The sequence below is a fragment of the Heterodontus francisci genome, chromosome 6 (assembly GCF_036365525.1).
Source record: "Heterodontus francisci isolate sHetFra1 chromosome 6, sHetFra1.hap1, whole genome shotgun sequence".
Lineage (NCBI taxonomy): Eukaryota > Metazoa > Chordata > Chondrichthyes > Heterodontiformes > Heterodontidae > Heterodontus > Heterodontus francisci.
This window is the reverse complement of record NC_090376.1, coordinates 48,908,812-48,923,064: the sequence shown is the minus strand read 5'-3', so window position 1 is coordinate 48,923,064 and position 14,253 is coordinate 48,908,812. Positions and strand designations below refer to the sequence as shown.

Here is a 14,253-nt window from a genome sequence, read left to right as displayed (position 1 = left end):
ATGGTATTTTTCTTTGGTGTGAGGTGAATCGTCAGTGCATTTTTGCTGAGTCAGTCATTTTGCTCAGATGTAAATGTCTCAAAGATATCTTCTAATTCTTCACCTCCACAATGTAGAAGTAAGGTCTTTTTCCTTGTGTCGTCTGTGATTGAGAAACCTGCCATCGCACCTTTGAAACGTCACAGCCACTTTTGCCAATGTGGGAATACAGATGATGGCTCTGAATGCACATCAAATGGTGGTAAGTTAGGTATAGACCGCAGTGATAAAAGATCCTGGATCGTGCTCCTTCCAGAGGAAACTTCTCTGCAATGATCCAAGATTATATATTTTTTTGTTTGGATGGTTATTTTGGAGAGATCAGTTACACTATACAAGCTTCCTGTGTTTCTAACACAGTCTACAACTTAAAGTGACATTTGTAAGAGTAGACAAAAATCTTCCAAAATTTTCATACCTGAAAGCAATGTTTCCTTTTTTTTAACCATGCCTTGCTATTTACCTTGTCGTCATTGTGATGTTCTCGAGACTGGAGTGAGGTTCAGCCGAGTTTAGTAAGAAATATGAGGCAATGACTGAAACAGAGGCAACATGCTGTTGAACATAATGGAATCTTCTATATTCCATATTACTTTCACTTTCTCTTTGGTAGCATGTGTGTTCTACAGCAGCCTCTAGAGTACATAATGCACAATGCAATTTCAATTTCAAAATACTATAACACTACAATGCCAGTCAAGGAAGCTCTTCTGAACACATTTCAGAAATTCCACCCCCTCCTTATCATATACGCTTAATGCTATACCAATCAATTTTTGGGTAAGTCTGCCAATATCAGCACTCTATAGTTCTTGCACATCTCTCTGATTTCCCTGCAGATATGCTCCTCTATCTCTCTTTCACTATTTGGAAGCCTATAGAATACCCCAATAGCATGATCATACCCTTTTTGCTTCCCAACTCTAACCAACCAAATGGATTCAGTCCTTGCCCCCTCGAGGACATCCTCTCTTTACAACACTACAATGTCTTCCCTAATCAATACTGCTGCCCCACCTCCCTTTATACCTGCCCTATCTTTTCTGAACACTTTTTATCCTTGAGTATCAAGCACCCAGTCCTCGCCATTTTAAGCCTCTTTCTGTTACTGCCACTAAATCATATTCACACATGACTATTCGCATTTGTAGCTCACCAACCTTATTCACCACACTTTGTGTATTCTCATGCATGCATTCTAAACCTATCTTTGTATTCCTCACAGTCCTTCTTAGTCTGCTCCTAACATGGTACTACTTCCTTTTCTATTACTATCAACATTCTCACTTTGTGCACCTTATTCCTCTTTTCTACTTCTATATGCTTGTGCCCATTCCCCTGCCAATTTAGTTTAAATGCTCCCCAACTACACTAGTGAACCTCCCCGTAAGAACATTGGTCCCAGTCCTGTTGAGGTGCAACCCATCTCTTTTGAATAGGTGCCTTCCGTTCATGAACTGGTCCCAATGCCCCAAGAATCTGAAGTCCTCCCTCCTGCACAATGCATCAATCCAAGCATTGGTGTTCCCTATCTTATTATTTCTACCCTTGCTAACGCATGACACTGGGAGTAATCCAGAAATTACCACCAAATAGGTCCTACATTTTAACTTCCTCCTTTGCTCCTCAAAATTTGACAGTAGGATCTCAATGCCTGCCCTCTCTATGCCATTGTTACCAAAGTGTACCACAACTTCTGTCTCACTCCCTTCCCCCTGTAGCAGATTCTGCACCCTCTCCATGATGTCCTTTACCCTGGCACCAGGGAAGCAACACACCATGCGGGACTCACGATGAAGGTTACAAAAATGTTTGTCTGTCCCCTGAACTATGGAATCTCCTAAAAGGACTGCATTTCAACTCTTTGTTGTTCCCTCCTGTGCAGTCCCTTGCTCATTGGTGCCATGGCCTAGACTGAATTCCTTCAATGTGTTGTCACTTCCAGCAGTCTCCAATGTTGAGTAACAGTTTGAGAGTGGCACACATCCCGCAGACTCCTGCATTTCCTGCCTTGTCCTAGTCTTCTGGATGGCCTCCATCTAGTATCCTGAACTCTTACTGCCTGTGGGGTGACCACCTCCTGAAACGCACGATTCAGGAAACTCTCAGTCTCCCTGATGCTCCACAGTGACTCCAACTGCTACTCAAGCTCGGAAATCCTGAGCTCGAGCTCAAGCAGCTGGAGACACTTCCTTCACAAGTGGACCTGCAAGGCATATGAAATGTCCTAAAGTTCCCATATGGCACAGGAATTGCAAGCAATCGATCTCAGCTATCCATCCATGATCTAAGATATTTCTATTCCCTCTTTCAGAATCCAGTAAGTACCTTGTTTTAAAGATTAATTTTAATTAATGCCTCTAGACCTGCTCTGTGCTAATACTCCTAATACGAAATCACTTACTTTAATGCGTACCCCGATTGAAATTTTTATTCATTTAACAGCTAAGCTGTAAATTTAATACAGTCATTTATAGTTTCCGATCCTAGTTTAAACCACTTCCCTAACTTAGAGGGAAAAAAACCTTAACACTCACCAACCAATCACCTACCTACTCTCCAGTGACATCACTCCTTGCTTTTTTTGGAAATACACCAATCAGGTCTGCTCTGTTCCCATGCTCTCTCTCTTTTATTCTCTGCTGCTGCTGGTGTCTCCGATCAGTTTCATGGTTTCCTTATATTTGTTATAATTGTTGCTCTTCTGCTTTACTTTATTTGAAGTCTCACCATTTAACGTCTATTTCCTTGCTTTATTCTTACTTCCAAAAATGAGTTACTTCACATATCTTTACATTGAACTGTACCTGCCACATATGTGCCCATCCTGTTGCGTCTTCCTGCAACCTTTCAGAATCATTGATACAATTTGACAATATCCCCAATTTAGCATCATGAGCATATTTCAATATTGTTCCCTCAATTCCTAAATTCTGATCATTACCGATGTTGCAAGTAGCATCCAACTGGAGCTTGTGGAGCACAATTCACCAAAGATTTCCTTTCACTCCTACATGTTCTTTCCTATATTCCAACCATCTCTCTATCAATGTGGCCACTTTACCTTTAACAATAAGTACAATTATCTTTAACACAAGTCATTTGTGACATTATTAAATATTTTCTGAAAAATCCATATAAACCATATCCATTGCATTTCCTTTACCCATCCTGTAATTTCTTCAAGGAATTCTATAACATTGGTCAAGAATGACCTGCCCTTGAAACTCCATGCTCATTGGCCTTGAGTAGCTCACGTTTTTCCAAATGTATTTCTTCCCATGTTATAGACTCCAGAAGTGCACCAATAACTGAAGTGAGACTAAATAGCCTGTACTGTCTTCATTTGAAGTTGGAAATCACAATTGTAGTCCTTGTAATTTTTCTTTGCACAGAATGTTGGACAATATTATAGATGAATGATGAATTCTCTCCCTGAAAGTTTGTAGATGCTGGGACAAGTGGAAATTTCAAGATTGAGATGGATACATTTTTTTCCACAGTAAAGATATCAAGGGATATGGAGCTACAGTGGGTAAGTGGAATTGAGGTGCAGATCAGTCATGATCTAACTGAATGGCAGAGCAGGCTCGAGGGGCTGAATGGCTACTCCTTTTCCTACATTCTTGAAATAATTCTTCCGTGTTTCCTTCAGCATCCTTGATTGTAAGCATCATGTTCTAGTGATTAGACTACCTTAAGTTTGAGTAACTTCTTTGAACAGCAACCTCATGTTAATATTTCACAAAACCTCATTCTCCTGTCTACTTAGAAAGGTGGTAAATAGTTGAGTTAGAAGTATTAGCCGAGAACTCGAACAGTTAGAATTGGTATTGCAGGACAATGTGTTTATACTGCCCATCTGGCAGCTTTCCAACAGCACATTTTAATGACTCAGGCCTGACTCTTTCGATAATGCCTACCTAAGCTTAGTGCAAAATGCACTGATAAGACTTAAACCAGTGTTAAGGGATTACCTTTCTATAAAGACCATCATTCTCCCAATGTCACCACAGACAGGATCTACTGCAAGAAGCCTTAATTGTGATTCGAAGCCATCACTGCTGTTGTGAAGATCTCTTACCTTGATATTCCATCAGCAACTCTGAGCAGAGTGAGTTTGTTCCATATTCTGTCTCAACGTATAAAAACTTCACCTCAGTAGCTCCGGCATCTTCAGCATTTTGTATCAGCTCCTACAAACACAGAATTATGTGGGAATGAGCTTGGTTATTTTTGAGTATTGCTGAAAATAGAGACATGTCGAAGCTTTCAGTCCTGCATTCATCAGGACAATAGGTAAGAATAATCAATGTAAGGGAAAAGAACAACTTATACTGCATGAGAAGAGAGTGCTGATTGGTTGGCAAGTGAACTCTGATTGGTATATAGGCCGCACGTCCCAAAGACCAGCGGATCATATCAAACAATATGTCCTTTCCGCTGTTCGCAACGGGCAAGGTACAGGCCGTACCCAACCAGCCCATGCTTGCAAAACTCAAAACACAGTGTCCAACATTAGATGTGATTCTATGATTGGACAACATTTGCTAAATAATCTGCAGTGTGCTAAGAATTACGCTGACAACCAATTTAAGTTTGTCAGTAGGGCTCGCAGTGCGGTGCATTTGCATGTACTGGAAACTACATAAATTAATACACAGGTCCCTGTTTTTTGCAGACAGAAAGAATATGTACAAACATTGCGCCTGTTTCAGCTGAACAAAATAAGTGATAGCCATTCGCTGGTTCATTCCTCAGGGCAATGCCCTGACCAATCTTGACCAAGCTGTCTGATTTAAATTTCAAACAAAGCTTGGCAGTTAATGGTCAATCACTGTAAACTGGTGCATTCTCCATGGCAACACCTCTACCAATCAGAGTTCACTTGCCAACCAATCAGCACTCTCTTCTCATGCAGTATAAGTTGTTGTTTTCCCTTGCACATGTCACTCCACTTTTTAAGAAGGGTGAAAGGGGGAACCAAGGAAATTACAGACCAGTTAGCCTGACATCTGTGGTGGGGAAGTTGCTGGAGTCTATAATCAAGGATAGGGTGACTGAACACCTTGGAAAATTTCAGTTCATCAGGGACAGCCAGCATGGATTCATGACGGGAAGGTCATGCCTGACAAATCTCATTGAATTTTTTGAAGAGGTGAATAAGGTAGTGGACAAGGGAGTGTCCATGGACGTTATTTATATGGACTTCCAGAAGTCTTTTGATAAAGTCTCACATAAAAGACTGTTAACTAAGGTAGAAGCCTATGGAGCTGAGGGCAAATTATTGACATGGTTAGAAAGTTGGTTGAGTGGTAGGCGACAGAGAGTGGGGATAATGGGTAAGTATTCCAATTGGCAGGATGTAACTAGTGGTGTCCCACAGGGATCTGTGTTGGGGCCTCAATTATTCACATTATTCATTAACGACTTGGATGATGGCATAGTAAGTCATATATCCAAATTTGCTGATGATACAAAGTTAGGCAGCATTGTAGACAGTCTAGATGATAGCATAAAATTGCAAAGAGATATTGACAGACTAGGTGAGTGGGCAAAACTGTGGCAGATGGATTTCAATGCGGGCAAGTGTGAGGTTATCCATTTTGGACCAAAAATAGAGCAGGGTACTTTCTAAAAGGGAAGAGGTTAAGTACAGTGGATGTCCAAAGAGACTTGGGGGTTCAGGTGCATAGATCTTTAAAATGCCACCAGCAAGTGCAGAAAATAATCAAAAAAGCTAATGGAATGCTAGCCTTTATATCTAGAGGATTGGAGTATAAAGACACAGAGGTTATGCTGCAGCTGTACAAAACCCTGGTTAGACCCCACTTGGAGTACTGTGAGCAGCTCTGAGCACCACACCTTAGGAAGGATATATTGGCCTTGGAGGGAGTGCAACATAGGTTTACAAGAATGATACCTGGACTACAGGGGTTAAGTTACGAGGAGAGATTATACAAATTAGGTCTGTTTTCGCTAGAATTTAAAAGGTTAAAGGATGATCTGATTGAAGTCTTCAAGATATTAACAGGAAAAGACAGGCTAGATAAAGATAAACTATTTCCACTGGTTGGAGATTCTAGAACTAGGGGGCATAGTCTAAAAATTAGGACCAGACTGTTCAGGAGAGATGTTAGGAAGCACTTCTTCACGCAAAGGGTGGTAGAGGTTTGGAACTCTCTCCCACCAACAGCAATTGAAGCTAGAACAGTTGTTAATTTTAAATCTGAGATAGATTTTTGTTAAGCAAAGATATTAAGGGATATGGGCCAAAGACAGGTATATGGAGTTAGGCCGCGGATCAGCCATGATGTCATTGAATGGCGGGACAGGCTCGAGGGGCTGAATGGCCTACTCCTGTTCCTATCTTCCTATGCTCCTTACATTGGTTATTCTTGCATATTGTCCTGATGAATGCAAGACAAAAAGCTTTGACAACATGTCTCTATTTTCAGCAATATCAAGTTCTGCACTATTTGGTTATTTTTATGGGCTTCCCAGCTGCTGTAAATCTCTACAATAGTTCTCGGGATCCTCAAAAGAATAGAGGATCTTCAACCTCATCAGCCATTTTTTTGAAGCTAATACTTACCATTGTATCAACTTCAGACATGATAGAACAGAAAAAATGAAGGGGATAAAGAATGAAGAGGGAAAAGATGAGAAGGACAAGGGAGGAAAGAAAAAGGCCGAAGGCAAAAACAAGCACAAACATACTGAAAGTGAGATACTTAAATAGAGGAAGTAAGAAAATAACAAAAATTGAAGAAAAAGGTTGCAAAAAAGAGAGAAAAAAATTAGAAATATTATGTATAACCCTGTTTTCCAACCAAAACACTGGCATAGCTTTTCAGCTGGTGATGTGCTTTGCAGTTCCAGCATTTTCTGAATTTATTCCACTAAGCCTGGTTAAGTATGTGGCATTTCACTGAATTCAAGTCTGTTTACAGGCCAAATGTCCTTCAGAAATTAACTGTGAAATAAATAAACTAGGTCAAGTGCACAAACATGAGGACTTGTGATTCAGGCTGATATTAAGCGACTTCATAAATCTCAACTGAACACACAGACGCCAAACATTACACAGAATTTGTTGTGAACAAAGAATCCGTGTATTATTTAAGGAACATACTAAATACATCTTTAATGCATCTTGGGTTTGTTACTGACCAAGGCTACTTCAGTCGGCTTTGAAATTTTCAGAGCCTTATGCACAGCTTTGTAACAAATCTACATTCAAAGATGTCCAATCAGTACAATATACAAGTCAATTCACAAGATGAACCAGCAGAAAAGAACTGAAATCAGCTTTTAAGTAAATTGCTGAAAATAGAGACATGTTGTCGAAGCTTTTCGTCTTGCACTCATCAGGACAATCCACAACAATACCTACTATGATTCAACCAATCAGGGGCATGTGCGCACGCATACACACACACACACACAAACATGCCTGTTATACTAAGTCACCAATTGCTAGATATGAGCTTGGAAAAAAGATGAGACAATGAAGGACCCAACACTGTGCATTATATTGGGCAGAACAAGTTAGAAAGATGCTCACCTTAAGAATCTGTCCCCCTTCTGGATACCTCCTCAGAATATCCTTAAGGAAATCTACAAGTGGTGGTGTTGTTTGTCCAAATTTGCCTGTGAAAGGCAAAAGCAGATTTCAGCATACTGAATTATATAACAAGATTTTGTTAAGAGCTGGATCCTATCACAGTTTTAGAATATAAGTACTCACCTTGAAAGAAACTGGGAAATTCCCAACAGATTGGAAAACCACATGAGAAGACATGACTGTAGACAGGCAATGACTAGTATTTAAAGCATTAACGCATGGTTTACAACAAATTTACATTCCTTTGAGGCACAGAAACCCAGCAGGAAAAGTGGTCCAACCATGGCTAACAAGAGAAGTTAAAGATTGCATTAGATCAAAGAGGCTTAAAAAGTTGCCCAAAAAAGTAGTAAACCTGAGGATTGGGAGCAGTTTGGAATTCAAAAAAAGAGGACCAAGAAACTGATAAAGAAACGGAAAATAGAATATGAAAGTAAATTAGCAAGAAACATAAAAACAGACAGTAAAAGCTTCTATAGGTATGCAAAAAGGAAAATATTAGCAGACAAATGTGGGCCCATTACAGGCAGAGTCAGGGCAATATATAATGGGGAATAGGGAAATGGCAGAGAAACTAAACAAATTTTTTGTGTCTGTCTTCATGGAGGAAGATACAAAAAACTTCCCAGAAATACTGGAAAACCAAGGGACTAGTGAGAATGAGGAACTGAAAGAAATTATTAGTAAAAAATAGTACTGGAGCAATTAATGGGACTGAAAGTTGATATATTCCCTGAACATGATGTTCTATAACACAGTGGCGCAGTGGTTAGCACCGCAGTCTCATAGCTGCAGCGACCCGGGTTCAATTCTGGGTACTGCCTGTGTGGAGTTTGCAAGTTCTCCCTGTGTCTGCGTGGGTTTCCTCCGGGTGCTCCGGTTTCCTCCCACAGCCAAAAGGCTTGCAGGTTGATAGGTAAATTGGCCATTATAAATTGCCCCTAGTATAGGTAGGTGGTAAGGGAATATAGGGACAGGTGGGGATGTGGTAGGAATATGGGATTAGTGTAGGATTAGTATAATATGGGTGGTTAATGGTCGGCACAGACTCGGTGGGCCGAAGGGCCTGTTTCAGTGCTGTATCTCTAAATCTAAAATCTAAAAAAATCATAACTAGAGTGTTGAAAGAGATGGCTTTAGCGATACTGGATGCATTGCTGATCATCTTCCAAAATTCTAAAATGGGGAACTACAGGCCTGCTAGCCTGACATCAGTAGTAGAGAAAATGCTAGAATCTATTATAAAGGATTTAATAACTGACACTTAGAAAATGATGGTAAGATTGGGCAGAGTCAACATGGATTTATGGAAGGGAAATCATGCTTGACAAACCTGTTAAGAGTTTTTTGAGGATGTAACTAGCAGAATAGATAAGGGGAAACCAGTAGATGTCCCACATAGGAGGTTAGTAAACAAAATTACAGTGCATGGGATTAGGGGTAATATGCTGGCATGGATTGAGAATTAGTTAACAGACAAAAAACAGAAAGTAGGAATAAACGGGTCATTCTCAGGTTGGCAGGCTGTGACTAGTGTGGTACTACAAGGATCAGTGCTTGGGACCCAGCTATTCACAATCTATAACAATGATTTGGATGTGGAGACCAAATGTAATATTTCCAAGTTTGCTGATGACACAAAACTAGGTGGGTATGTGAATTGTGAGGGGATACAAAGAGGCATCAAAGGGATTTAGACAGGCTAAGTGAATGGGCGAGAACATGGCAGATGGAATATAATGTGGAATTTTTGTGAAGTTATCCACTTTGGTAGGAAAAACAGAAATACAGAGTATTTCTTAAACGGTGAAAGATTGGGAAGTGTTGATGTCCAAAGGGACCTGGGTGTCCTTGTTCATAAGGCACTGAAAGCTAACGTGCAGGTGCAGCAAGCAATTAGGAAGACAAATGGTATGTTGGCCTTCATTGCATGAGGATTTCAGTACAGGAATAAAGAAGTCTTGCTGCAATTGTATAGACCTTTGGTGAGACTGCACCTGGAGTATTTTGGTCTCCTTACATAAGAAAGGATATACTTCCATAGAGGGAGTGCAAGGAAGGTTGACCACACTGGTTCCTGGGATGGTGAGATTGTTCTATGAGGAAAGATTGAGGAGATTTGGCCTGTATTCTCTCGAGTTTAGAATATTGAAAGGTGATCTTATTGAAGCATACAAAATTCTTACAGGGTTCGACAGGGTTGGTGCAGGAAGGATGTTTCCCTTAGCTGGGGAGTCCAGAACCAGGGGACACAGTCTCAGAATAAGAGATAGGCAGGCCATTTAGGACTGAGATGAGGAGGATTTTCATCACTGAGAGGGTGGTGAATCTTTGGAATTCTCTACCCCAGAGGGCTGCAAATCATCAAGTATATTCAAGACAGAGATTGACAGATTTCTAGATATTAAAGATATTAAGGGATATGGGGATAGTGCAGGAAAATGGCGTTGAGGCAGAAGATCGGCCATGATCTCATTGAATGGCGGAGCAGGCTCGAGGTAAAGGCCTGCTCAGATAAGGAAAAAAAAACCTGAAGCAAACCCGACAGAACCACATCGGACCTGAACCCGACCCGGCCCGAGTGCTTCCATTTTTTCTCGCACCCGACCCGAACCCAACACATGTCGTCGGGTCCCATCGGGTTCAGGTCGGGTAGCAGACCTTTAGCTCGAGGGGTCAAATAGCCTACTCCTGCTCCTATTTCCTATGTTCATATGAAAGCTTACTACTGTATATATAAAGTTACAGGTTTTATGGTTAGCCACTTAGTGAGAAGAGGGGAATGTTAATTCTTCCTGATCGGCAGGAAAGGTACAGCAAAGCAGTTAAAATGCACCAGGCCCAATAATATCAGGGAAAAAACTGCTATAAAAACTTGCGTTATAACCACTTAGTCATTTCAGAACACCAGTGAGAAGATTTGTTGATGTAATACCACTGTACCCAAGATCGATTCTAAATTGTCACAGCAGTGAATTTACCAGTTATTCTGTTACAGAACAGACTTACTTGCATTAAAGTGAAGTTACCATAGTCATCCTTAGTTACACTAATGAGGATCACAAACTGTAAGTCAATTGATTACCTCCTCCTTTAAGCCCTCTTCCTTGCAGAGTCAAGTTTATCTCATGGGTTCCAGATTGTAACAAGCTCCCAATCTGTGCTGAGTCATACAACTAAAGGAGAGAACAGGATAAAATGCCAGTGATCTAATGTTTGAATCAATATAGTAAAATTAAGAAGCAACAACACAGGCAAATTAAATGCTCGTGTGAACTCTGATAATGAGCATTGTATCAAATCTCCTGATGCATAGAATTGCAGCAGCAACTTACATTCACGTAAATTTGAACTGAAATAGAAAGGGCATATTAAGATATATAAACACTCCTGACTAGATATCCCCCAAGGACACCACCATTAATGTTACTGATTTAATTTCACAATTGCAACTAAAATAGCACTACTTGGCAACATTTGAGCATTACTCATTTTTGCATGGAAAGTCAATCCAAATTCCATGGAGAACTGAACCTCAACCAATAATATTTTAAGGTTGCAAAGCTTTGACAGGGGAAGGGAAAGAAACAAAGATCAAGTCCGCAATGAGATGGGGCTCAAAATCCTTTCTTAAATTACCCCAACTTTGGGATTTGAACAGAACCCCGGCTGGCAGCTGAGTCTGCTCAAGAATGCGAAGGAGGGGTTCTTATCATTCAACTAATTTTGGATGCTATGTTACACATTGGAGAAAGCTACAGTCTGATACTTCTTTAAGATAATTAAGAAACCAAGATGAATTGCCAAAATCCTTAGTGGGGGACACCATCATTGTAGGAAAGAGAAATTAGACCAAGAAAATCAAGAATTGGTTTGTAGATGATATCAAGCTTAGGAGCAACATATTGTTATCTTGAAGAAAGAAGGGAACTGAGAAAGCAGGAAAGATGGAATTATCAGTGGTACCTCAGTATTTATTAATATGGGAAGAAAAAGGTGATGCTGGTTATCACATAGTTTTTGACCAGACTGATAAATGCAACAGCCCTACATGAAATATATTTTGGCAATTTCAACCTGAACAGCTTACAATTCAAAACAAATTAGCATGCATTTGAAATATTTTCTGTTGGATTCTGGAATGATTAGGGTGGAGAAATGATCACTTTGATGCAGTTGTGTGCTATTTTGAGTTGAGATTGAGGTATAATACTGGGAGCAAAGTGAAGGGATGTGATCATGCTACAGCTCATCTGGAAGTACTGATGCAGACAAAGTGATAAAAGTTGATACTAGGTAATAAAAATGGAAGAGGTTCCATTTCCCAACATTGACATCCCTCAGCTGAAGTAAACAATTTACAAAAAACTCTGGAATAAAAAGTGAACATTATGCCTTGTCAATTTCTTGTACTTCATTCATTCAAAACTTTTCATTCACATGACTGATACCAGTCAAAAGGTACTATAAACGGGCTCAGTGTATCTTGGCTAGAGTGGGGAAAGGGGAAAATTCAATCATCTGGAATCCTACTTTTGGGGTCAAGCCAATGAGTGACCCCTTTGAAAAGCATGGGCTACTGATATCCTTTGGTTGCATCCCAAGATTCAGCACCTTTTAAAAATAAAGCCATTCAACTACAACAGGCAGTATGCTATGAGTAAACTTGTTATGCTTTTAACAAGAGACCACCACTACTCCCACCATAATTATGGCACATCCTATTCCCCCACCAAAAGAGTGGGCAAAACACCCGCAGAGCATATGCTAATCCAAATAATATATGGGATATCCTGGAACTGAATAAGTATCAAAATGCATGATCCTCATTGTTGTACGTTCACTCCTTCCTATTTTCCCACCTCCGTAGGTCCAGGCAGATCAAAAGTGAACCAGCAGTTCCTCACAAACTCCCGGCAGCCTCTCTGCCACCCACTGCTCAGTAATCCTGGTACTCTGACAAGGAAAAAGCCCTGCTGCTAATTCTGCATTTCAACTTGCTGCAGCAGAGAGCTGAAAGTGACCACCACCTCCATTCTGAAGTCTTAACCACCAGAAATCTACAACAGCTCACCCAGTTCAAGACTATAAACACCCAGGCCTGCACCTTTAAAAGAGACTGTCCACCTTAGAAGATTCAACAGGTTTACCGTGAACCACGAACACCTATCTCACTTTAAGCCACTCACCCTTTTCCTCTCTATTTATCTATTCTTGTGTATGCATGTGTGAGTGAATGTGTGCAGGAATGAGGCTGCGACCATTTCGGGAATTGCATAAAAAGTTATTTTTTGTTTAAACTAAGAGAAAACCTGTCATTTGTCCATTTATTTGACCCTAAATACACTAAGGGGCTAACTCATCATTCTAAACAAAACACTATTGCTGTCAGTTGGGAGGTGAACAGTGGGAACCTCCTACACCCCTTATCACCTCTCCGTAACAGATAGAAAAGCAGTGAAAATGATGCAGTGTAAATTCACTAGGATGTTACCAGGGATGAAGAATTGCAGTTAGGAAAAGAGACCCAGGAAGTTCTTTACTAGAGCTCAGAAGTAAAGAGGTAAGTTAATAGAGGTCTCCAAGATTAATGAAGGTTTGTAAAATGTTTTGTTGGCTAGCAAGATGGTAAAAGATGGCTCAAATTAAAAATCATTCCAAAAGGATTTAAACGAAGGTTGGAACGTCGAATTCACTGCCTCAAACTGTTGTTGAAGCAGCATCTATAAATTATTTTCAAAGGAAATTAAAAGAAAGAAAGGATGGCCTTTCATAACCTCAGGAAGTCCCAAAGCGTTTCACAGCTAATGAAGTACTTTTGAAGTGTAGTTTATATTGTAATGTTGAGGCCAGCTGCAGCTACCAACTGCATTGACAGGTGGCGGACAACCGGAACAACCTCCAGATATGGAAGCTAGATGTGGAATAAGCAGGACTTGTCTTGACAAATAAGCAGGCACAGACTGCAGCAGCAGGTGTTTAGGGTGAGGTGAGGCAGAGAGAGGTGCCTCTACATCATTCAAAACCCCCATACACCTACTTTACAACACCATGCGACATGGCGAGCAAGTCCAACAACAACAAAACCCTTCAACGGTGGATCGGCTGGTGGCTATGAAGGCGGACAAGCGGTTGCAGCAGGGCCTTGTCCTCAATTATACAGGCTCACCTGATCACTGAAACCAGGCAATGCCCTGCCAAGACAGTGGGCTGAATTTTACAGCCCACCCGATGTCAGGGGTTGTGGTGGGGTGCGGCTGGAAAATGCTTCCAGCAGAGGCCTGCCACAGGCCTCGACACCAGGAAGGCCCGGCCCGATATTGCTGGCCGCAGTGAGAGATCTCTCCCTTGAAAGATGGGATAGATATGGGGCCAGATCTCATAGAGAAAGCAGAGGACAGTGGGATCCCTATAGGGACGAATGTTATACGGGCCAAGACTATCGAAGAGCCATGGGGGGATACCAGGATGGCCAGAACAGGGATTAAAGAGATTCCCAGCAAGACAGTGGCACAGTGGTTAGCACCGCAGCCTCACAGCTCCAGCGACCCGGGTTCAATTCTGGGTCCTGCCTGTGTGGAGTTTGC

At 41.0% G+C, this 14,253-nt stretch overlaps 1 protein-coding gene across 1 annotated transcript in view; it reads right to left on the bottom strand.

Moving 5' to 3' along the window:
• sacs (sacsin molecular chaperone) overlaps nt 1-14,253 on the bottom strand; it is a 145,658-nt gene that overhangs the window by 91,897 nt on the left and 39,508 nt on the right. Inside the window, exons 4-6 of the mRNA XM_068033633.1 lie at nt 10,752-10,842; nt 7,607-7,692; nt 4,124-4,235 (exon numbers count right to left, since the gene is read on the bottom strand). Coding sequence (XP_067889734.1) covers nt 4,124-4,235; nt 7,607-7,692; nt 10,752-10,842 — 289 coding nt within the window. The remainder of the gene's footprint in view (nt 1-4,123; nt 4,236-7,606; nt 7,693-10,751; nt 10,843-14,253) is intronic.